At 52.4% G+C, this 22,612-nt stretch overlaps 1 protein-coding gene across 1 annotated transcript in view; it reads left to right on the forward strand.

The window, feature by feature from the left end:
- The window catches only part of BCAT2 (branched chain amino acid transaminase 2), a 31,286-nt gene extending 11,761 nt beyond the window's left edge, over positions 1-19,525 (forward strand). The window contains 13 exon segments of the mRNA XM_024768134.1: positions 2,319-2,423; positions 2,673-2,740; positions 2,857-2,953; positions 3,044-3,172; positions 8,598-8,672; positions 9,000-9,203; positions 15,758-15,845; positions 15,848-16,019; positions 17,436-17,578; positions 17,748-17,833; positions 18,033-18,173; positions 18,250-18,324; positions 19,113-19,525. Coding sequence (XP_024623902.1) covers positions 2,319-2,423; positions 2,673-2,740; positions 2,857-2,953; positions 3,044-3,172; positions 8,598-8,672; positions 9,000-9,203; positions 15,758-15,845; positions 15,848-16,019; positions 17,436-17,578; positions 17,748-17,833; positions 18,033-18,173; positions 18,250-18,324; positions 19,113-19,151 — 1,422 coding nt within the window. The 3' untranslated portion in view covers positions 19,152-19,525.
- The last annotated feature ends 3,087 nt before the right edge of the window (positions 19,526-22,612 follow it).

Genomic DNA, 22,612 nt, shown 5'->3' on the forward strand with positions numbered 1-22,612 from the left:
TTTTTGATGTGGACCATTTTTAAAGTCTTTATTGAGCTTGTTACAATATTGCTTCTGTTTTATGTTTTGGTTTTTTGCCCGCCAGGCACATGGGATTTTAGCTCCCCGAGCAGGGATCGAACCTGTACCCCCTGCAGTGCAAGAGTGGAGTCTTAACCACTGGACCGCCAGGGAAGTCCCAAGTTGTCAGAAGTTTTCATTTGCTTATGGGTCTTGGTCTCAGATGGCCAAGCCACAAAAACTGGCTCGTGACCGATCACATGACCCTCTGAGCATCAGTCACCCTTTCGCTCCTCAGTCTCCTCACCCGGAGGAAGGCGCTGTCGACTAGACCTCATTTTAGGGTTGTCGTGAGGATTAAATGAGCTAATCTGTGTAAAGAGCTGAGAACAGGACTTCCCTGCTGGAGCAGTGGTTAAGAATCCGCCTGCCAATGCAGGGGACACGGGTTCGAGCCCTGGTCCGGGAAGATCCCTCATGCCGCAGAGCAACTAAGCCCGTGCACCACAACTACTGAGCCTGCGCTCTAGAGCCCGCGAGCCACAACTACTGAGCCCATGTGCTACACTGCTGAAGCTCGCGTGCCTAGAGCCCGTGCTCCGCAACAAGAGAAGCCACCACAATGAGAAGCCCGAGCACTGCAATGCAGAGTAGCCCCCGCTCACCGTGACTAGAGAAAGCCTGTGCGCAGCAACAAAGACCCAGCGCTGCCAGAAATAAATAAATAAATTTATTAAAAAATAGCTGAGAACAGGGGAAGGTGCATAATAGATCCTCAGTAAATTCATTCATTGATGCCAAAGATATTTATTGAACACCTACTATGTGCCAGACACCTTAGTATGGGGGATGAATCAAAATAAGAAATTCCAACCATCCCTCATAGGTTTTTGCATTCTGGTGGGAGAAACACAGAATAAACAAATAAGCAAGTAATAAAAATATATATGGCATGTCAGAAGGAGGTGTGTGACACAGGGAAAAGGAATCAGGAAGAGGGCTGGGGACCCAGGGGTAGGCAGGTTACAGTTTTAAATAGAACAGTGAGGGAATCCTCACTGAGAAGATGACATTTGAACAGGATTTGAAGTTGCTGAGGGGATAGTATTTTCCCACTTTAGCCCTGAAACTGTGGACCGAATGTCCCATGTCCCCAGAAAACTGGGGAAAGTTGGTCACCCTAGGAGTGAGTCACATGCTGTGTCAGGAGAAACATTCTGAGCAGAGGGAACAGCAAATGCAAAGGCCCTGAAGTTGGAACTCGGGGAGTGTTTGAAGATAGAGCACTGAGGACAGGGTGGAGGCTGTTTCTGAGGGAGTGGAGGTTAGAAAGAGCTGGTGGGGTGAACCGGAGAGAGAGAGTTAATTTAGCTTCCCATTCTGAGTATCCCTTGGGTGAGCCAGCTTGTGCCCATTAATCTTTCATGGCAGGAACAGTCCTTGCCCAAGGCAAGCAAGGGGAGGGATAGAATTTGAGTTTATTCAAGGTCATGTGTAATGGAAGAACAGAGACTGACTGGGAGGGAGAGAGAAGGAAAGGGAGAGAGAGAGAGTTGAGAGTTAGTTTAGGGACCTCCGGATAGCCAGGGGTTGCCAATTCTGTTGGCAGAATAGGGAGTACATTTCATGAAGTCTTCCCATGTCACATTCTGACCACAGAGCTTTCCCTAAAACTCAGAGAAACCATCTTCCCCTCCACGGATAAAAGAGATTCCTCCCATTTTTGTAAAATATGCAGCCATCTTGGTCTCTCTTGCATTTTCCTATCTTGTTATGGACAGGAGTTTTTGTTTGTTTGTTTTTGTTTTTTGCGGTACGCAGGCCTCTTACTGTTGTGGCCTCTCCTGTTGCGGAGCACAGGCTCCAGACGCGCAGGGTCAGCAGCCATGGCTCACAGGCCCAGCCGCTCCGCGGCACGTGGGATCTTCCCGGACCAGGGCACAAACCCTTGTCCCCTGCATCGGCAGGCAGACTCTCAACCACTGCGCCACCAGGGAAGCCCTGGACAGGAGTTTTGAGTAATATACAAAAAGGCCTAGAGAGAGACACAGGGACCCTGAGAGAGGGGGACAAGGACACGGAAAGGGGAGGCAGAGACAGAAAAATCCCTTCCAGACAAGGAGAGACTCCTTAAGGGGTGAGACCCAGAGACCCTGGGACAAACCAGAGAAGGTGCACCCAGAACCCTGGCTGCTGCCCCTCCAGGTTCCCAGATCAACTAGTGAGCATAGCTGGGAGATGGCCATCAGGATGCATTTCAGTGGGGCAGGCGGAGATCCAGGGGCTTGGGTGGCTTACTCTGCTTTCTGTCTCCCCAGCTCGCCCTCCCTCACTTGCGGAAGAGCCGCGGGAATGTCGTCAACATCTCCAGCCTGGTCGGGGCAATTGGGCAGTCCCAGGCAGTTCCCTATGTGGCCACCAAGGTACACCACCGAGGTAGCCTGCCCCTTCCTTCAGGAACCTCAGCCCTGAGGCATGGCCACCTGTGACATGTTGTTATACATCAAGGGTCTCCCAAGAGACAGAGCCTGGTGCAGCCCAATGAAACCTGCAGGGAGAGCGTGACTTCCCTCTTCCGATGCCCCTGCTTGATGCCCCCTGGTTGGGAGGAGAGGACAAAAGGAACCTCATCTTCTCTGGTCTGAACTTTCTCCATGTCCCGTCTTCTGCAGGGGGCAGTAACAGCCATGACCAAAGCCTTGGCCCTGGATGAGAGTCAATATGGTGTCCGTGCCAACTGGTGAGCAGCTCCACGTGGGCTGAGAGCCTCCTGGGGGAGCTGGGAAGACTGGGAGTGAGCCCAAGAGGCAGTATTTGTGGCAGACTTCCCTGACCCCCTCTCCTGCCTCACCCCAGCATCTCCCCAGGAAACATCTGGACCTCACTGTGGGAAGAGCTGGCAGCCTCAACACCTGACCCCACAGTCACAATCCGAGAGGGCATGCTGGCCCAGGTAGGAGTGGGAGCCAGGGCCAGGTGGCATGGGGGTGGCGGTCAGGTGGTGGCTTCTCTTGACCCTCCTTTTCCCCTTGTCTCTCCCCAGCCCCTGGGCCGCATGGGCCAGCCAGCGGAGGTGGGGGCTGCCGCTGTTTTCCTGGCCTCCGAAGCCAGCTTCTGCACTGGGATTGAGCTGCTAGTGACTGGGGGTGCGGAGCTGGGGTATGGATGCAAGGCAGGTCGGGGCACCCCCGTGGAGGCCCCCACCATCCCTTCGTGATCTCCCACATTTCCACTTGGGCTTCCCTGACTAGGGCTCTCCCACCCAAAACTCAGTCTCCCAAATTCCAGTTTCCCCCCCCAACTCTAGACATCAAGCCCACTTACCAATGTGCCAAACCACCGCACAGGTTCCCTTAAAAGCGCTCTGCAGCCAGAAGGAGGAAGCCATCATTACATTTATTTTCGGCCCTTTATGAGTCCTATCACACCAGGACCCCGTCCCCCCGCCCCACCCAGCCCCACGCATTCCCACGCGTGGCCTGGACCCGAGGGACTACAACTCCCGGCAGGCTTTGCAGCAGGAGCCTGTAGCCAGAGTCTCCTGGGAAATGTATTGCAGGTCGGCTTCACCAGCACGCTAATTAAAAAGGCCCGTAGGGGAGAGTAAATTAAGCTCCGATTAGGAGATAATGGAGAAGGTAAAGCAAAAAGATCTGCACTTTATTCTTGGCGCTTAGGGAAAAGGAGTTTTGACCTTGCTGCCCGCGGAGTAGGAGGGTGGCCAGCGCCAAAAGTCCTGATGGAAGAGAAAGCCGTCGGGTTGAAACTCCCGGGTCAGAGGGAGGAAAGGCTTGGGGGCTGGACTCCTGGGTTTTTGGAGGAGGAAACTAGGGAGGAGGGAGGAGGAAACTAAGGGGCGTGGACTCCCGGGCTGGGAGGAGGGAGACTCGGTTCCCCGAGGTGGGGAGAGGGGCCCAGTTGGGGGTAAGTCCCCCAGGTGTGGAGGTGGAGCTGCATCGCTGCTGCGGATTGGCCGCGGCGGTGGGCGGTTTGGGGGTGGGGGGCGCGTGAGGCAATCGTTGATTGGCCGCGGCGGAGGCGGGCGCTGTCTCGGCGCCCCGTCCTAACTGCTTCCAGCCGAGGAGGTGGGGGGAGGACTGGGGAGGAGGGAAGGGAAACAGGGAGACACCCTGCGGGGGAGGGGTCAGAACTTGACTGGCTGGGCCTGTGGCTTTTAGGACTGGGGAAGAGAATTTGGGAGCAAAATGTCCCAGGGTAGAATTACGCAGACTCAGTGACCTAGGGAACGGAGTTTGAGGATAGAGGAGGAACAATATTTTGGTGTCACAGTAACCTGGATGCAGGAGTTGGGGGAACTCTGACCACGGAAGGTTTGGGGGGCACAGTGACCGCGGAGCACGATGTAGGGGACACTGGTGCAGGTTTGAATTGCTAGCGATTAGAGGGATCCTGAGGGGCTGTAGTCGTCTAACTCTGCCCCTGGGGGTCATGAAGTTGGGGCGACACTCTTGAAGGGGAGTAACCAGGAAATCCTGCTCTACGAGCTGCTCATTGAAGCTCATTGATGAACTGGGGGATTGAAAATTTTCGGGTGTCACTGATGAAGGGAGCTAGAAGGAGGCATGGTGAACCGAGTGTATGTTTATACCTTAAGAAGTTACAAAGAATACACATATATCTTCTCGTTGGAAAGAAAACCTATATTCAAACAGGGAAGTATCTGGACAGAGTGAAGCTCCCCCTTCATCCCTACCTGCCACCCTCTTCAGAGTCCTTTCCGTTTAACGGTGCATTTTTACATAATATCTGCGCCCACCGACATTTATAGGGTGCTTTTTCTTTTCACCAAGAATCGTATGTGAAGGTTTCTGCTCCCTGCCTTTCCCCCTCGGGTTGCTTATCCTCTTCAGCGCTCCACAACAGTACTGTATCTACTGAAATGCATTTTTGAAAACCTTTGAATGCACGCTCTAGCGTGGGGGCTGGGAGGAGGGTGTATTTCCACGTACTCCCTTCGCCTCGCGGGTTCCAGCGCATGCGCTCTGCAGCAGGGCCCAGCTCCCCGCGGGCGCCCTGTAACTGGGAAGGCCAGGCCGGCCATCCCACGGGAGGAGGCGTGAGCGGGGCGGGGCAGGAACGTCTTTCTCCCGGGCCGCGCCCTGGGCGGGCACAGATACCTGCCTCACAGACCATGGCAGCAGCGGCGTTGAGGCAGGTGGGTTCGCGGACCAGTGCCGGGGGCTAGGGAGCCCTGCGGTGCGGCGCACTTCCGGGCGGACCCCTATCCGGTGGCCAGTCCGGCGCGGCGCCGCTCCTCCCGCCCTCGGGTTCCGCTGCTGGGCCGAGGAGGAGGGGGCCCCTTGGAAGGAGCACTAGGCTTTAAGTGGGGTGAAGGGAGAGAGGTAATCAGTGGGAAGGGGACCCAGATGGGACATATAAGGAAGGATACATGGAGGAGGAGACGGTAATGGGAGAAGCATGGGGCTGGGGTGGCGGGATGGATTAGGAGGGAATAGTCAGCCTTTGGGAGCGCCGGGATAAGACGCCCAGGACTTCTGGAGTGGGAGTAGGATGAACGCAGAGTTCAGTCTCAGGTCTGGACTGGGAATTGGACCCAAGGCCCTATTTTCTTGGAACTAAAGATAGAAGTAGAATGTTGTGTCCCCGAAACCCCTTATCTGAAACTCTGCACCTGGGTTGGAAATCGAGGCAGCATCTCATTGTCAGTGACAGAGATCTTCCAGGCGAGAGTGGGACCCCTCCATTCTTACTGATAGGATGTCAACAGGCAGAGCTTCCGAGAGTCTGTGATTCTAGAGAACAGGGCTTCTCAGTGAGGAAGGAAACAATAACAACTCAAAGAAGGGGATCTTTACAACCCTTGACAGCTGTAGCATAACGTTGGGAGAAGTGGTTCCTGTTAACTTTGCACCTGACTTTATCTGGGACTTTTATCCCAGCCTGATGGATAGCAGGACAGATGTTTACTTTCTGAGTCTCAGTGACTGAGACAAGCCTGGGCTGTGATTGGGACAATCTAGGCTTTGATGATGACACTCCTGCCCTGGGCTGTGACTGGGTCAATGGAAGTTCCATCATATTACAGAGCCCTGCCCTGTGCATACCCCACCGTACTCCAAATCATTTCTCATTTCCTGATTCAGCCCCAATCCTTTTATACTCTTTGTCCCAAAGGCTCATCTATCATCTGAGATCTCCTTTGGGCCCAATTCCCCACCCCCACCCCACCCCCATGGTTTGGAGTATCAGACGGTGAAGCACCTTCCCCGAGCTGAAGTGAGACCCCTGCCCCCAGAAAAATGTCCTGGGAGGATGAAGGGAGATTCTCCCAGTGTGACAGGGTCTCTATGGCCAGTACAGATTTATAATCTGGAAACAGTGCCTGGCACCTTCTCTCTGCCCTGTGGGTATGTTTTTCTGACTCTCCTCTCTGTCTCTCCTGGATATCTCTGTCTCCAAGTATCACTGAGACAGTTTCTCTCCAGCTGTTGGCATTGCTCTGTCTCTCCCAGTGCTTCCTCATTTCCCTAGGTCTCCCTTTCACTTTGTGCTGTCACCTAAGTTGGGTCTTGGTCTGTTCCTCTCCTTTCTCCTGTTCCCTCTCTCATGGCTTCTGTTTATCCTGCCTTCATTATTTTTTCTTGATTTCTCCGGGCTTTACCTTGTCTGAATTTCTCTCCCTCTCATCTCTTGTCTCAGTTTCGATCTCTCTTTATGATCATATCTATTTTGGCATCTCTTGGCCTTGATTTCTGTTCTTTAAAGTTTTCTATTTCCATGTCTCTCTTTCTCATTCTTACGCTTCCCTATTTTTTCCCATTCAGCCTCCCTCTGAGTCTGAGAGCTGCTTTCCTGCCCACATGCTGGCTGCCTCCGCCCTGCGTATCCCAATTTTCTCCATTCCATGGGTGTCCTGTCCCCTCTTGGACAGAAGCAGGCCAGTGGCTTGGACAGGCTACACAGCGCCACCTAGAGGCCATGCCCAGGACCCACACCCACACTCTGATCATCCCAGAAGCTCTTGGGCCCCATACCATTCAGGACCACTCCTCAGACTTCATGGCCTAGACTTTAGGACATTACAACTCCGCAGCCCCCCTCTCTTCATGACTCACCTACTGACCAGTGACTTCTGCCATTCACATCCGTTCTCAGTTCCCCCAGCTCACAGGGCAGGAGTAGGCTAGACTGTTCTGTCTCTCGCAAACCTCATGACACAGCTGCCTTCCCACCAGGCTGGGGAAAGGGGTATTGTGAGGTCAGAGACCACTGGGGAGAAGCCATCCTGCTGGACACAGCCAGACCTGCTCTCCCATGCTGGCCTCGGGCAGGACCACAAGGGAAGTGTTCATCTGAGCAGTGTCTCTTGATGACCGGGGTGGTCCTCAGGTCCATGTGGCTGCCCCTCAGCCCTGGGAACTGAAGGGAATTGGAACTGCTGGTGTCCAGGGTGTGGGATTGGGGCTTCAGGTAAGCTGAGCCCAGTTGATCTATTACCCTGAAAGAGAAAGACTTGGGCTCCTGGGTCTGAAGGAGGATGAGGCTAGGGGCCTGGATCCTGGGTCTGAGGAAGGAGGGGCTGGGGGTCTGGATCCTGGGTCTGAGTGGGGTGGGGCTGGGGTCCTGGATCCTGAATCTGAGGGAGGAGGGGCCTGGATCCTTGGTCTGAGGGAGGAGGAGCTGGGGGCCTGGATCCTGGGTCTGAGGAAGGAGGGGCTGGGAGCCTGGACTCTGGGTCTGAGGGAGGAGAGGCTGGGGGTCTGGATCCTGGGTCTGAGTGGGGAGGGGCTGGGGTCCTGGATCCTGAATCTGAGGGAGGAGGGGCCTGGATCCTTGGTCTGAGGGAGGAGGAGCTGGGGGCCTGGATCCTGGGTCTGAGGAAGGAGGGGCTGGGAGCCTGGACTCTGGGTCTGAGGGAGGAGAGGCTGGGGGTCTGGATCCTGGGTCTGAGTGGGGAGGGGCTGGGGTCCTGGATCCTGAATCTGAGGGAGGAGGGGCCATCTGAGGGAAGAGGGGCCGGGGGTCTGGACTCCTGGGTCTGAGGGAGGAGGGGCTGGGGTTCTGGAATCCTGGATCTAAGGGAGGATCAGGCTGGGGGTCTGGAATCCTGGGTCTGAAGGGGGAGGGACCTGTGGGCCCTGCTCCTGGGTCCTGGGGAAGCATGACCTATAGGCCCATCACTTTTCTAACTCTTTTCAGGATTTGGGTCCCCCCCGGGGAGGCCTTGACTTACCTGCACACCTTCCTGTGTCGTCCTCTGTCTGATCTGGTCTCAGGGCTGGGCCAAAGTTCCCTGGGGTAGGAGGCGCCTGTGTTTGACTTTGCCCCAGCATGGAGGAAGGGATGGGAGCTGATTCAGCTCTTTATTGGATGGCCCTCGTGAGGGCAGGGAGGGGACTTGGCCTCCTTTGGGATTTCCTCCTGCTACATGCGGATCAGGACAGGGGAAGTGACTTGGCCAGGGCCACGTGCCCTTTCTAGAATGTACTAGGCCTGGGACAGAGCCAGCCGGAGGGACCTGCCAAGTGCAGGAGGTGGCAAAGATGGTGCCAGGGGTCTCTGCTCTCTCTGTCTGCTGGCCTCACCACCTTTCTTACTTCTGTCCCCACCCCCAGATTTGGACCCGAAAATTTCTCCCTGTCCCTTGGCTTCTGTGTGGTCCCAGAAGATATGACTCATCCAGCTTCAAGGTGACAGGAGGGGACTATACTTTTGGATCTCAAGGAAGAGGGGCTGGGAGCCTGGACCACTGGGTCTGAGGGAGGCAAGGGCTGGGGGCTGGATTTGGGCATCTCCAAAAGGTCCAAGGTCCAAAGGTGAAGGTGGGTGGCAATGGGGTAGCCTAATTGCCCGCCATCAGGCCATGGGAAAGAGAAGAAACCACATGTCCCAGAAGCCTCTGGGGCTACAGTTCCCTCTTCTCACTGGGTCTTAGCCCCAGGGATTTGTGGGGCTAAGTTTTTAGTTTTTTAGATTGGAGGTTGTGGTTAGATTCCAGGACACCTGTCTTTTCTCAGGCTGCAGACCTGCAGCTGGAGATGACACAGGAGCCTCATAAGAAGCCTGACCCCAGCAAGCCCCTGCTGTTCGGGAAGACATTCACCGACCACATGCTGATGGTGGAATGGAACAGGGAGAAGGGCTGGGGCCAGCCCCGAATCCAGCCCTTCCAGAACCTCACAGTGCACCCGGCCTGCTCTGCTCTCCACTATTCCCTGCAGGTGGCAGGGCGGCTGCCCTCCATCCCCATCTCTCTCTGCATCTCTTCCCTCTTGCTGTGTCTCTTGCTGGGTTTACCTCCCTGGGTTTGCTTTTTGTGTGTTTCTCATTTCCGTGCACTCCTCATCCGTTCTCTGAGGCTTGTCACGTTCCAGGCCCCGTGTTGGGTGATGCAGGGTTCCCCGAGATGAGCAGACCCAGCTTCTTCGCTTGAAAACCCCACCCAGTGGGATCTGTGCTCAGATGGAGGCAGCTGAGGCATTATGAGAGACCAGGGGAGGAATGCCCACCCTACCTCTAATTTGACAGGAAGTGGGGTCTTTCCTGCAAAGAGGGGAGCTTAGGCTCTTAGAGGGAGAAGAGACATCAGTACAGACATAGTACAAAGAAGAGCCCAGCATGTTTGGGGGGAAGCATGAGGTTGGAGCCTGGTAGGGGTGGCTGAAGATGTCATCAGGACCACAGAGGAGCTGGGATCTTGTCAAGGGTATTGGGAGACCTGGAGGGCTCCGAACAGGCATAGAGCAGGTAGAGAAAGACCCCTCTCAGGCCATGTGGAGGATGCGCTCGGTCCAGAGCTGGGGGGACGGCCAGGAGGCAAAGAGATTCAGGGGCGGAGAGATTCAGGGACACGAGGGATTTGGCCGGTTGGGCGAGAGATGAGCAAGGAGGGCCGAGGACAGTGCCCTGAGGTTTAGTCAGGTGACCATGTAGACCACGGGACTGTCTCCATACGGGGACACAGGAGGAGGATAACTTTGCAGGACTTGGTGAGGGACGCGTGAGGAGAGACCCAGAGGCATTTGGTTTCAGACTTCATGCTATGGCTGAAAGCAAAGTCTTTCTGTGGAAGCTTTAATTGTGACAAAATTTGAATGAACACATTGCAGTTCTAGTAGCTGGTTTGCAGTTTTTGTCCCTTAGGGCATTTGGTTCTGTGACATTAAGGATGTTTTCCTTTTTTTCTTTTCTTTTCATAATTTTGACAGTTTTCTTCTTCCCACCTACTCGGGACATTTGACTAGAACCGATCAGTTCTGTGCAGAGGAGACCCAGCTTGGGGAGCAGTTAGGTGCGAAGGACGGACAGTTAGGACATGTCCACAGACCCCCCCAGGAAGGTGGCTTTTGGAGACCAGCATTTGTTTACCTCCCTTTTCAGCCCAACACGCCAGGGTGTTCTCCGGCTGGGGACCCAGTACTTTTTCTTTAGTTGAGTGAGTGCAGATGAAGGGGTTGAGCTAAGGCCCTGGCATCCAAAGCATAACGTTCTTTGTGATGTCCTCACACAGGACGCCTGGGGACCTGAGGCCAGCTGAGGGCACGGGAAATTACATCCTCGTGTCATCCTGACTCTGGGGGCAGTGTGGAATAACACCCAGCCACTTGTGTTGTTATTTTTTTATTATCGTGGTAATAATGCACATACATAATAATACAGATAACATAAAATGTACCATTTTAACCATTTTAAAGTCTGCAGTTCAGTGGCATTGAGTACATTCCCCATGTGGGGCAGAGAGCATTTCCACTCTCTAATTCCAGAACTTTTTCATCATTCAAAACAGAAACCCGGGCTTCCCTGGTGGCACAGTGGTTGAGAGTCCACCTGCCGATGCAAGGGATGCGGGTTCGTGCCCCGGTCCGGGAAGATCCTACATGCCGCGGAGCGGCTGGGCCCGTGAGCCATGGCTGCTGAGCCTGCGTGTCCAGAGCCTGTGCTCCGCAACGGGAGAGGCCACAACAGTGAGAGGCCCGCATACCTCAAAAAAAAAAACAAAAACAAAAACAAAAAAAAAAAAACAGAAACCCCATACCCATTAAGGACTCATTCCCCAAGCCCCTGACCCCAGCACCTGCCAACCATTAATCTGCTTTCTGTCCTTATCTCCCCGTATTTTAATTTATTTATCTACTTATCTATCTATTTATTTATTTATTTGGCCATGCGGCTTGCAGGATCTTAGTTCCCCGACCAGGGATCGAACCCAGGGCCCCAGCAATGAAAGCGCCAAGTCCTAACCACTGGACCGCCAGGGAATTCCTCCCCGTATTTTTAAACTTTTAATTTTATTTGGAATGTTTTTCAATTAAAAACACCTCTTTTGAAAAAGGGGTCATATATTTACACAGTTCAAAAAAGAGGGAACAAAAAAAAAAAAAAAAAAAAAAAAAGAGGGAACAAATATACCTCCCCAGGCCCCAGCCACCTCACTGCCCTCCCTGAAGCAGCCCCCCCCCCCACCCAGTTCCAGTCCCCAGGTCCTTCCAGAGTTCTGCTTTCTGGATGGCAACACGGATGTGTATAATTGTTTCACTCCATTCTTCCCCCATAAAAGTCAGCATATGGTACGCTCACTCTTCGGCATCCTGCTTCCTTCTGTTAACGTAGCCTGGAGATTCTTGAACAGCCCTTGAAGAGCTTTTTCCTTCTTTTTGCTGCTGTGTAATATTCCATCCTAACAACGCCTTGTTTAGGCCGTCCTCTATCGTTGGACACTTAGGTTGTTCCCAGTCTTGTGCTATTATAAACAGCATTACAATAAACCAAGAAACACCTCACTTCCTTAAGAGCAAGTGTATCTCTCAATTTCTGCAACTGTTGGCTCAAAGGGTATGTGTGCTTGTAATTGTGACAGATGTTGAATCATAGCCACCTCTACAGAAGTTGTATCGATTTCCACACTTAACCAGCGGGCCCTGTTTTCCCCATACCCTGGGTGACCCTTGTCAAACTTTTAGATCTCTTCCAATCTCCTAAGTGGTTTTAAAGTTACCTCAAAGTAATTTGAGTAAGTAAAGAAGATGTTGGGGGTAGGAGTTTATTAATTAATTAATTAATTTTTGCTGTGTTGCGTCTTCGTTTCTGTGTGAGGGCTTTCTCTAGTTGTGGCAAGCGGGGGCCACTCTTCATCGCGGTGCACGGGCCTCTCACTATCGCGGCCTCTCTTGTTGCGGGGCACAGGCTCCAGGCGCGCAGTCTCAGTAGTTGTGCCTCACGGGCCCAGTTGCTCCGCGGCATGTGGGATCCTCCCAGACCAGGGCTTGAACCCGTGTCCCCTGCATTAGCAGGCAGATTCTCAACCACTGCGCCACCAGGGAAGCCCACCTCAAAATAATTTTAACTTGCATTTTTCCCCTAATTATGAAGTTGACCATCTTTTCACAAGCATAAGAGCCATTTTTAGTTCCTTTCTGTGAACTGTCCATTTTCTTGGCTGATTTTTCTATCAGGGTGGGTTTCAATATTTGTTTATTTGTAGGAGTACTTTGTGTATTAGCTAAACCATTTGTGGTATGTGTTGAAAGCCTCTGCCCAGTTTGTTTTATTTTTATGCAGTGAAATGTATCACTCTTTTCTTTTTTTTTTTTTTACATCTTTATTGGGGTATAATTGCTTTACAATGGTGTGTTAGTTTCTGCTTTATAACAAAGTGAATCAGCTATACATATACATATGCTCCCACGTGTCTTCCCTCTTGCGTCTCCCTCCCTCCCACCCTCCCCATCCCACCCCTCCAGGCTGTCACAAAGCACCGAGCCAATATCCCTGTGCCATGCGGCTGCTTCCCCCTAGCTATCTACCTTACGTTTGTTAGTGTGTATATGTCCATGACTCTCTCTCACCCTGTCACAGCTCACCCTTCCCCCTCCCCATAGCCTCAAGTCCGTTCTCCAGTAGGTTTGTGTCTTTATTCCTGTCTTACCCCTAGGTCAATCTTTTCTTTTTGGTTTCTGTGATTTGTCTTATTTAGAACACCATCCCCAATTCAAAATACGAAACGGTCATCTTTTGTTTTCTTCTGTTGCTTTCATGGTTTAAAAAAATTTTTTTCATTTAAACCTTTAATCCACCTGGAATTTTTCCCGATGTGAAGTATGAGATAGGGATCCAACTTTTTTGTTTTTTCCAGAGATGAATATTTGGTTATTCAGCACTATTTAACTGAATTAATCATATTTTTAAAATTTTTATTGAAATATAGTTGGTTTACAATGTGTTGGTTTCAGGTGTACAGCAAAGTGATTCAGTTACACTATAATACACTTTCCAGTCTCTTCCATTGTTCAATCTGTCAATTCATATGTCAGTGTCACTTTGTTTTAAGTGTTGTAGGTGTATAAGGTGTTTTAATATCTGAGAAGGCTACTTCCCCCTCCTACCTCTTGCAGAGGTATTCTGACTATTCTCGTTTATTTTGCATTCTTCATTCATTTGTCTATCATTCAGTCAACAGAAGCCTGCTGGGAGCCAAGCACTGGGCATAGTGAGACTGGGGGTGGTGGTTCTCCAGCGACACTTCATGTCTGGTCCTTGTCCATGGCACTTCGGGTCTCTAGTGAAACAGACATGAAAGAAGCAAAATGAAACCATGGGGGAGGAATCAGGGTGCCCTGACCTATCTGGGAGTGAGGCTACATCATGGTGGCAGCAACAGAGGCCCAGCAGGCAGTGGTAGTCGTTGAGTATAGGAGGCTGGGGATGAGAGAGGCCAGACCTTGTGGGGCCTGGAAGGCCAAGGGGAGGTTTGGGGCTTTCTCGTGAGAACAATAGCGCGGGGATGGGGACCAACTTTTAAAAAAGTTTTTATTATGAGAAATTTCAAAACATAAAGGTATAATAATAATTCCGCCATCCCCCCAAACCCCTGCTTCACCACTTAGCACTGGTTGGTCACAATCTTCTTTCATCTGGACTTCGCTAACGCTTTACCCTTCCTGTATGATTTGGAAGCAAACCCTGGCTGTTGTTGGTGTTGTTGGTGTTTGGCCGCACCACGTGGCTTGTAGGATTTTAGTTCCCCAACCAGGGATTGAACCCAGGGCCTCGGCAGTGAGAGTGTGGAGTCCTAACCACTAGACCGCCAGGGAATTCCTGGACATGGTATTTTTTTTAATTTTATTGAAGTATAGCTGATTTACAATGCTGTGTTAGTTTCTTGTGTACAGCAAAGTGATTCGGTTATATATTAATGTATATATGTTTTTTTTCCATATTTTTTCCATTATGGTTTACTACAGGATATTGAATATGGTTCCCTGTGCTATACAGTAGGACCTTGTTGTTTATCCATTCTCTTTTTTTTTTTTCGCGGTACGCGGGCCTCTCACTGCTGTGGCCTCTCCCGTTGCGGAGCACAGGCTCCAGACGCGCAGGCTCAGCGGCCATGGCTCATGGGCCCAGCCGCTCCGCGGCATGTGGGATCTTCCCGGACCGGGGCACAAACCCGTGTCCCCTACACTGGCAGGCGGACTCTCAACCACTGCGCCACCAGGGAAGCCCTATCCATTCTTATATATAATATTTGCATCTGCTAATCTCAAACTCCCAATCCATCCCTCCCCCGCTCCACCTCCCCCTGGCAATCACAAGTCTGTTCTCTACGTCTGTGAGTCTGTTTCTGTTTTGTAGATAAGTTCATTTGTGTCATATTTTAGATTCCACATGTAAATGATACCATATGGTATTTGTCTTTATCTTTCTGGCTTACTTAACTTAGTATGGTAATATCTAGGCCTATCCATGTTGCTGCAAATGGCATTATTTCATTCTTTTTTATGGCTGAGTAATATTCCATTATATATATATATATACCACCTCTTCTCTATCCATTCATCTGTTGATGGACATTTAGGTTGCTTCCATGTCTTGGCTATTGTAAACAGTGCTGCTATGGACACAGGGGTACATGTATCTTTTCGAATTAGAGTTTTGTCTGGATAGCTGGATGATATGGTAACTCTATTTTTAGTTTTTTGAGGAACTTCCTTACTGTTTTCCATAGTGGCTGAACCAATTTACATTCCCACCAGCAGTGTAGGAGGGTTCCCTTTTCTCCAGGCCCTCTCTGGCATTTGTTACTTGTAGATTTTTTAATGATGGCCATTCTGACCCGTGTGAGGTGGTACCTCGTTGTAGTTTTGATTTGCATTTCTCTAATAATTAGTGATGTTGAATCCCCACAAAGGCTCTTTAAAAATGTAACTTCTGAGATTTCCCAGGTGGTCCAGTGGTCAAGACTCCCCGCTCCCAATGCAGGGGGCACGGGTCCGATCCCTGGTCAGGGAACTAGATCCCGCATGCCGCAACTAAAGATCCTGTGTGCCACAACTAAGACCCACTGCAGCCAAATAAATAAATATTAATTCCCACAAGCCCTGTGGTGTGGCCAAAAAAATAATAATAATTAATTAATTTTTAAAAGAAAGTAACTTCCACATCGTCCTCATTCCTGAGAAATAGTCCTAAAAAAAAAAAAGAAAAAGAAAAAAAAAAGAAATAGTCCTAATAACACAGGAAGGGTTTAAGCAAAGCATTCTCCCTGCTCTGGGTCTCTCTGTTCTGCTTTCTCTGGCCTCTGCCCTTTGCTCTCTCCTCTCTTGGTCTTTCTGGTTCTTTTCTCTCTCTTTTTCTCCCCCTCTCTGTGCTAGTAGGTTAGTCTCTTCCGCCGCTCTCTGCCTTTTTTTCTGTGTCTGTATCCCTGTGTATTGGCCTCTGTCCCTGGCTGGCTGAGCTGGTCCCCGAGCCCTGATCACCCGCCTGCCTGTCCCTGCAGCTCTTTGAAGGCATGAAGGCATTCAAAGGCAGGGACCAGTGCGTGCGCCTCTTCCGACCCTGGCTCAACATGGACCGGATGCTGCACAGCCATCTCAGCCCTCGCTAGGTGTCGGCAACCCCACGCGAGCCCTCCTGTTCGTCATTCTCTGCCCGGTGGGCGCGTACTTCCCTGGAGATGCCTTGAGCCCTGTCTCTCTCCTGGCCGACCCATCATTCATCCGGGCCTGGGTGGGTGGGGTCGGTGACTACAAGCTGGGGGGGTAAGTAGTCCCTCGCCCCCCGCTCGCGAGTCTGGTGCACTGGGTGTCAGAGACACAAGGTGTGTCTTTGGATGTCCACTGGCCTTCTCATCCTGTTTCACATGGTTGGGGACAGCTGTGCTTGCATGTTGGGATGTACTGTCATTGGCACCGTGGTGCGGGGATGGAGGGGCGGGTACCAGGGTGTGTGCTAAGTGCTGTGGACAAATCGGCCCAGAGACTGGAAGGGGTTGGGTGGAGGTAAGTGGAGAGACTCGGACTGGCCCTCAGGGAAGCCTCCAGAAATGAAGTTTACACTTAGCTCACTGGTCTCTCCTCCAGGTAGCCTCCCCTGAAAACCCAGGCTCCGCCAGCTCCCATTGTTCCCTGGGGCTCCAGCGCCCATCACCCTGTGTGTGGACTTTCTGTGTACATCTGTCTTTCCAGGGTCCTTGGCTCAGCAGGGCGAGGAGGGTTAGGACGGGGATAAGGCAGAGGGCGGGGTAAGGGTGTGTTGGGACAGCAAGTGTGGCCCCAGCTGGGAGTTCATTTGGGTCCTTTCAAAATACATCTTGTGAGGTCTCCTGAGGGCCAGGCCCTATGCTGGGTGAAGCTGGGGGACACAGATGAATCAGATCTGGGCCCTGCCCTCCAGGGGCTCCCAGGCTGGTGGGAGCCCCAGTATCTGGGGCAGCATGTGCTCTGGTGGAGGTGACCGGGACATTGTAAAAGTCTTCACAGAGGAGGTCTGATGGGTAGAGAGGAGATGGTTTCCTGGATACAAAAATGGTAAACAATTTCTAATCCTCGGAACACATGTGTAGGGGCAGGGAGGAGGGACAGAGTCAGGGAAGGAAAAATGAGTCTGGTTTTTGCAAAAGGCTTAACAGGTAGTCTTGGACCAGGCCCAGCCCTGAACACTGGACTGAAGGGCTGGGATCTTGTCCCAGAGGCAGTGGGGAGCCATGGGAGGCTTGTGAGCAGGGAAGGGGTGAGGTCCGCTCTGGGTGAGAGACAGTGAGTGTTAAAACAGGGCGATCTGGGAAAACATAGAGGTGGCCCAATTTACTGGGAGAGCCCAGAGAAGGCCTGAAACCCATCCTGGAGGTTCAGTAACGCCTCACAGAGGAGGTGACATCACAGGTGGTTTTGAGGGACACTGGAGGATTTGGTCAGTTGAGGAACTGGGTGAGGAGGGTGATCCTCAGAGCAAACAGTGGTGCATTTGTGATCTGCAGAGAGAGATGGAGGAGGGGTGATTGAGAGCCTTGACCCCAGGCTACTGGCCAGGGATTCTGTCCTGGGGCCACTGGGGAGCCATGGAAGGGCTGTGAGTGGGGGAGGAGCAGGGTCAGCCCTGGTCGGGTCCCCATGTCGGGCCACGCTGGGGGAGGATGGGAGTGCCTTACCCTGGTCCACCGTGTTGCTGTCCACCAGGAATTACGGGCCCACCGTGTTTGTGCAGCAGGAGGCCCTAAAGAAGGGGTGTGAACAGGTCCTGTGGCTGTACGGGCCTGACCACCAGCTCACTGAGGTGGGCACCATGAACATCTTCATCTTCTGGACCCACGAGGATGGGGGTGAGCCCACCCATGACCCAAGCCAAGCCCTGGCAGAAGTGGGTGGGAGCAGAATGCTTAGTGGATTGCAGGTCTCAGGGGTTAGGGGCGCGTGGAGTGGCCCCTAAGAGGATGGGGGGGTGTGCCTGAGGGTGTCAGGTAACGCCCCCATCTCGTACACCTGACCCAGCGCTGGAACTGGTGACCCCCCCACTGGACGGTGTCATCCTGCCTGGAGTAGTTCGACAGAGTCTGCTGGACCTGGCTCGGACCTGGGTGAGGGCACGGTGTCTTTGGGTGGCCGGAGTGCTGGGGTACTGCTAGGTTGGGGGGCCAGAGTATGGGTGGGCTGGGGCACAATGGCACGTCTTCCCTCCGCCGCCTCCCAGGCGCTGTCCTTACAGAGGGAGCGACAGGGCTCTGCAGCAGGGCAGCCCACCACCGGGCTCACATGTATCTGTGTCTTGCTTCACAGGGTGAGTTCCGGGTGGCAGAGCGTAAGATCACCATGAAGGAGTTCCTGCAGGCGCTGGAGGACGGCCGGGTTCGAGAAGTCTTTGGTTCAGGGACCGCTTGCCAGGTCTGCCCTGTGCACCGAATCCTGTACCAAGGCAAGGTGAGGAAGGGCTGCCCTTGGCCATGAGAGAGAAGAAGGGGGATGGGGCGCCTCCTCACAGCCCTTTCTTCCCCAGCACCTCCACATTCCCACCATGGAAAATGGGCCTGAGCTTATCCTCCGCTTCCACAAGGAGCTGAAGGCGATCCAGGTGAGGTGCACTTGCTGGGAAATGGGCTGGATGCTTGTTCCGTTTCGCACAGAAATTCACATCCCGTGAGCCTCTGGACTGAGGCTCCGCTCCCCCTCCCCCATAGTCCCACAGGCTGATAATGGCTCCTCCCATCAGCCTCTGGGCCCGGGATTGAGTTTGCTTTCCTTGAGCCTCTGCGGCCTAGCACACTTCTTGGGGCTAAATGATCCTTTTCTGTGCGCCTCTGGAGCCCTGGCTTGAGAAATCCCCATCCCATGAGCTTCTGGGACCTTAAGCCAGCCTTCTGGCCACTGGGGTCCGATCCCCAAGGATCCCCAGGAGCCCTGGGCTATTCCTCTGGCCTGAGAAATCTTGCTCCTACAAGCCTCTGGACCGTGGCCCCCTCTGTGGCCTAGGAATGTTTCCTCTCATAAGCCTCTGGAGGTATCTTCATTCGTCTGGACCGAGGTATCTTGCCTTTCCTGGCACTCGTGTGAGTGTCTGTAAACTCCTGTGCACCCGGACCTAGAACTACACCTCTTGACTCAGCTGAAAACGACTTTTTCCCAGAGCCTTCAGGGTCTTACAAGAACTCCTCTTTGCAGAATTACATCTCCCGTGAGCCTCTGCGCCATACTTGCCACGACTCCCCCTCCCCGTGATGGTTGGTGGGCCTCTGGGAAGTGGAATACACTTCCCATGAGGTCCTGGGGCGCAACTTCGCCAGCACTCAGCCTGGGACGCCGCAGGGCCTGCTGGGAGTTGTAGTGTGGCTTCCCCTCACCTCCGCCTGTGTTATCCCGCAGTATGGAGCAAAAGCCCACGAGTGGATGCTACCTGTGTGATGCTGCGGGCTGTGCCGGACCACTCCACGGATCCACCGACCTGTAGCATCCAGTCCCTGTTGGACCTTCGCCTCCATACCAGTGATTCACCTGAAGTGCAATATGAAATAAAAGGCGGCGGGCCGGGACGCCTGGGTTTCCGGTGCCCCCACGTTACACTCCCAAAGCCATAAGGGCCCGACCCAGGCGTCTTGGCCCCTAGCCCCGCCACTCAGGCCTTGGGGACCTGGACTCCCCGCTGCTCCGTGTTGTGGGGTCCAGGATACACCTTGACTCAGACTCTGCATCTCCATTTTCAGGCCGGGTCAACCGGTGCTGCTGTTGACTTTTTTTCCTAGTTGCAATTTTGAAATAAAATGCCAAAGAACAAGCCATTAGGTGTCATCTCCAATGATGCAACTCAGGGACTCTAGGGTCTTAACCAGGAATCCCCGCGTTCAGCCCATTTCATTTTCAAGGGCCCAGAAATCCAAGCCCCCAGTGTCCTGGCGGTTTCTCTGACGGGAGAGATTTTTCCACTTCCTCACAAGTTGAGCTTAGCATCTTCCCCCACTAAGCCGTGCCTCCCCCGCTGCCGCATCTTGGGGACAGCCCCCTGGTATATTCCAGTCACTAGGCCAGACCCCTCAGCTCTGTACGCCTTCCCCCAAAGCCCACGAGTCCCCAGCCCTGTCCTCCTTCCCCAGACTCTGCCCTGTCTGTCTCTTCTTCTTGGCTTCAGCTCAGAGCTTGTCTCCTGCCTGGACCCTTCTCCTGGCCTCCAGTTTGACCCAGAAGGGGTCTTTCTACACCCAGAGCTGCCCCTACAGGACCAGGTATAACTGGTTGCAGATCTGGCTTCAAACCTGCCTCTGTTATCTGCTTGGTGTGTAACCTGGGGTCTGCCACCTGACCTCTGATCCAGTTTGTTGGAGGGAAACCCTGTGGGACTATTGGGCAGACTCCACCTGTGGCCTGTCCAGCAGCCATCAACTTTGGGACTAGAATTCTGATTTTGGGGGCAGCAGCCAATCAGTGCCACACCCCCTCATTCCCTTTTGTCAGTCGTTGCTCAAGGGAAGGCCACAGGCCAAGGGGACACAGGGGGAAATTTGCCTGGAGGCCTCTGGGAAAGCTGTCTTCCCTCGATAAAACACTCCAGAAGAGCTACCTCTTTTCTTCTCTACCTGCTTTGTCTGGGATTACCTGCAAGTGTGATGCTTGGAGCTGCTGCAGCCATTTCTTGGCCAAGAGTGCCAAGGCCTGCACACTGAAAGACCCAGCTCCTCCAACTGGGAAATGTCTGATTTCTGGATTGTTTTGTTAAAAAAAAAAAAGCCACCCCCTTAAGTCACTTTTGTCAGGTCCTTTATCTTTTGCTATTTGCAGTTGTATTTGTGTGTGTGTGTGTGTGTGTGTGTGTGTGTAGCTGGCTGAGCTGGTCCCCGAGCCCTGATCACCCGCCTGCCTGTCCCTGCAGCTCTTTGAAGGCATGAAGGCATTCAAAGGCAGGGACCAGTGCGTGCGCCTCTTCCGACCCTGGCTCAACATGGACCGGATGCTGCGCTCGGCCCTGCGCCTCTGCCTGCCGGTGAGCGGGTGGCAGGGGGAGCGGTGGGCTGGGTCCAGGGTCGCGAGGGCCCCATGACTCATCTTCATCCCGCCCAGAGTTTTGACAAGGTCGAGTTGCTCCAGTGCATCCGCCGGCTGGTGGAAGTTGACAAGGACTGGGTTCCCGACAGCTCCGGCACCAGCCTCTATGTGCGGCCTGTGTTAATTGGGAACAGACTTGCAGTCAAAAGCTTCTTTGCTTCTGTGCATCTCCGGATGGCTAGAGCTGACTGCATCCAGGGAGAATCCCTGATTCTAGTAGCCAGTTCGGTTGCTGGCCAGTGACTTGGTCCCAAATGAAGACCTAAGCCAGATTTTTATCTTAGATTTGAGTCCTAAGGGAATGATCAGGAAGGGGTAAGTAGCTGTTGCCTGGGAAAAAATTATGCAAACTGAAAGTTGAGAATTATGTTTTATTTGGCAGAAAAAACTGGGGACTTAAGCCAGAGACACAGCAACTTAGATTGCTCTAAGATACTGCTCTGAAGAGGCAAGGGGGTGGGGGGAGCCAGGATATATAGGAGTTTTTGCAACGAAGACCAGGTAGTCAGAACGTCAAAACATTACTGTTAGTTAAAGAAAACCAAGGACTTCCCTGGCAGTCCAGTGGTTAAGACTTTGTAACGGGGAAGAGTCAATTTTGACTCCAAGTTGGATCTGTTTCTTTGACTTTGACCTTTGCTTTCAGTTGCTTTTGTTATTATAATCATACATAATGGCCTGCCTCAGGGAACCCTGCCCCTCTGCCTGAATGTTAGACTAAAGTGCCTTTGTTCGGCTCACAGGGGGACAACCTGACCCTGCCCACCTGTGAATGGCTGCAGGAAAGAAATTAATACATCCTCTCCCCGTGCTGGCCGAGCCCTGCCAAATGAATGGCCTTTTTACTTTACTTCCTCACCTCCTCCCCCTCTCTGTTCTATAAAAGAAACTGGCATTCAGACCCCAATAAGATGGTTATTTTGAGACACTAGTCTGCCATCTTCTCAGTCTGCCAGCTTTCTGAATAAAGTCGTTATTCTTTGCCTCGACACCTCGTCTCCGAGTTATTGGCCTGTCGTGCGGGAGCAGAGCGAGCTTGGACTCGGTGACAACTTTGCCTTCCAATGCGGGGGTGCGGGTTCGATCCCTGGTCAGGGAGCTAAGACCCCAGGTGCCTTGTGGCCAAAAAACCAAAACATAAAGCTGAAGCAATATTGTAACAAATTCAATAAAGACTTTAAAAATGGTCCACATGTAAAAAAAAATCTTAAAAAAAAAAAAAGAGAAAGAAAACCGGATACCTCAAGTTAAGGAATTTAGCGCCTTGTTTTTGTTTTTGTTTTGCCCAGCCACGCTGGCTTGCAGGATCTCAGATCCCCAACAGGGACTGAACCTGGCCCACGGCAGTAAAAGCCCAGAATCCTAACCATTAGGCCACCAGGGAACTCCCACACTTTTCTATGTATGGGAAGATGCAAGAGTCTGGGCTCATTGAAATCATTCCTTTGATTTGCACCTCAGCTATCTGGGGCCAGTATCCCGTGCTTTCTTATCCTGAGTCTCCTCTGGGTGCACCGTCGGGGGGTGGGGCTTGGGGTGTGGGCAGCAGTCGACTGCTTGATGGGTGGCATCCTGTTTCTGTCTTGAGTTCCCTCAGGGCTCATCAGTAATGTACCGGCTGGATAGCTGCAGCATCATTTATTTACTGATATGGCAGGCAACATTTTTTTTTATTGACATAGCCATCGTTTTGAGATAAAAAAGGCAGAGGTCCTCCTGAGGAAACAGGCTCAGAGAGGTAAACTCACTTTTTCTTTCTTTTAAAAAATTTTATTTATATGTATATATTTATTGAAGTATAGTGGATTTACGATGTTGTGTTAATTACT

Source organism: Neophocaena asiaeorientalis, unplaced genomic scaffold (assembly GCF_003031525.2).
Source record: "Neophocaena asiaeorientalis asiaeorientalis breed wild unplaced genomic scaffold, Neophocaena_asiaeorientalis_V1.1 scaffold629, whole genome shotgun sequence".
In the NCBI taxonomy this organism is placed as follows: Eukaryota; Metazoa; Chordata; class Mammalia; order Artiodactyla; family Phocoenidae; genus Neophocaena; species Neophocaena asiaeorientalis.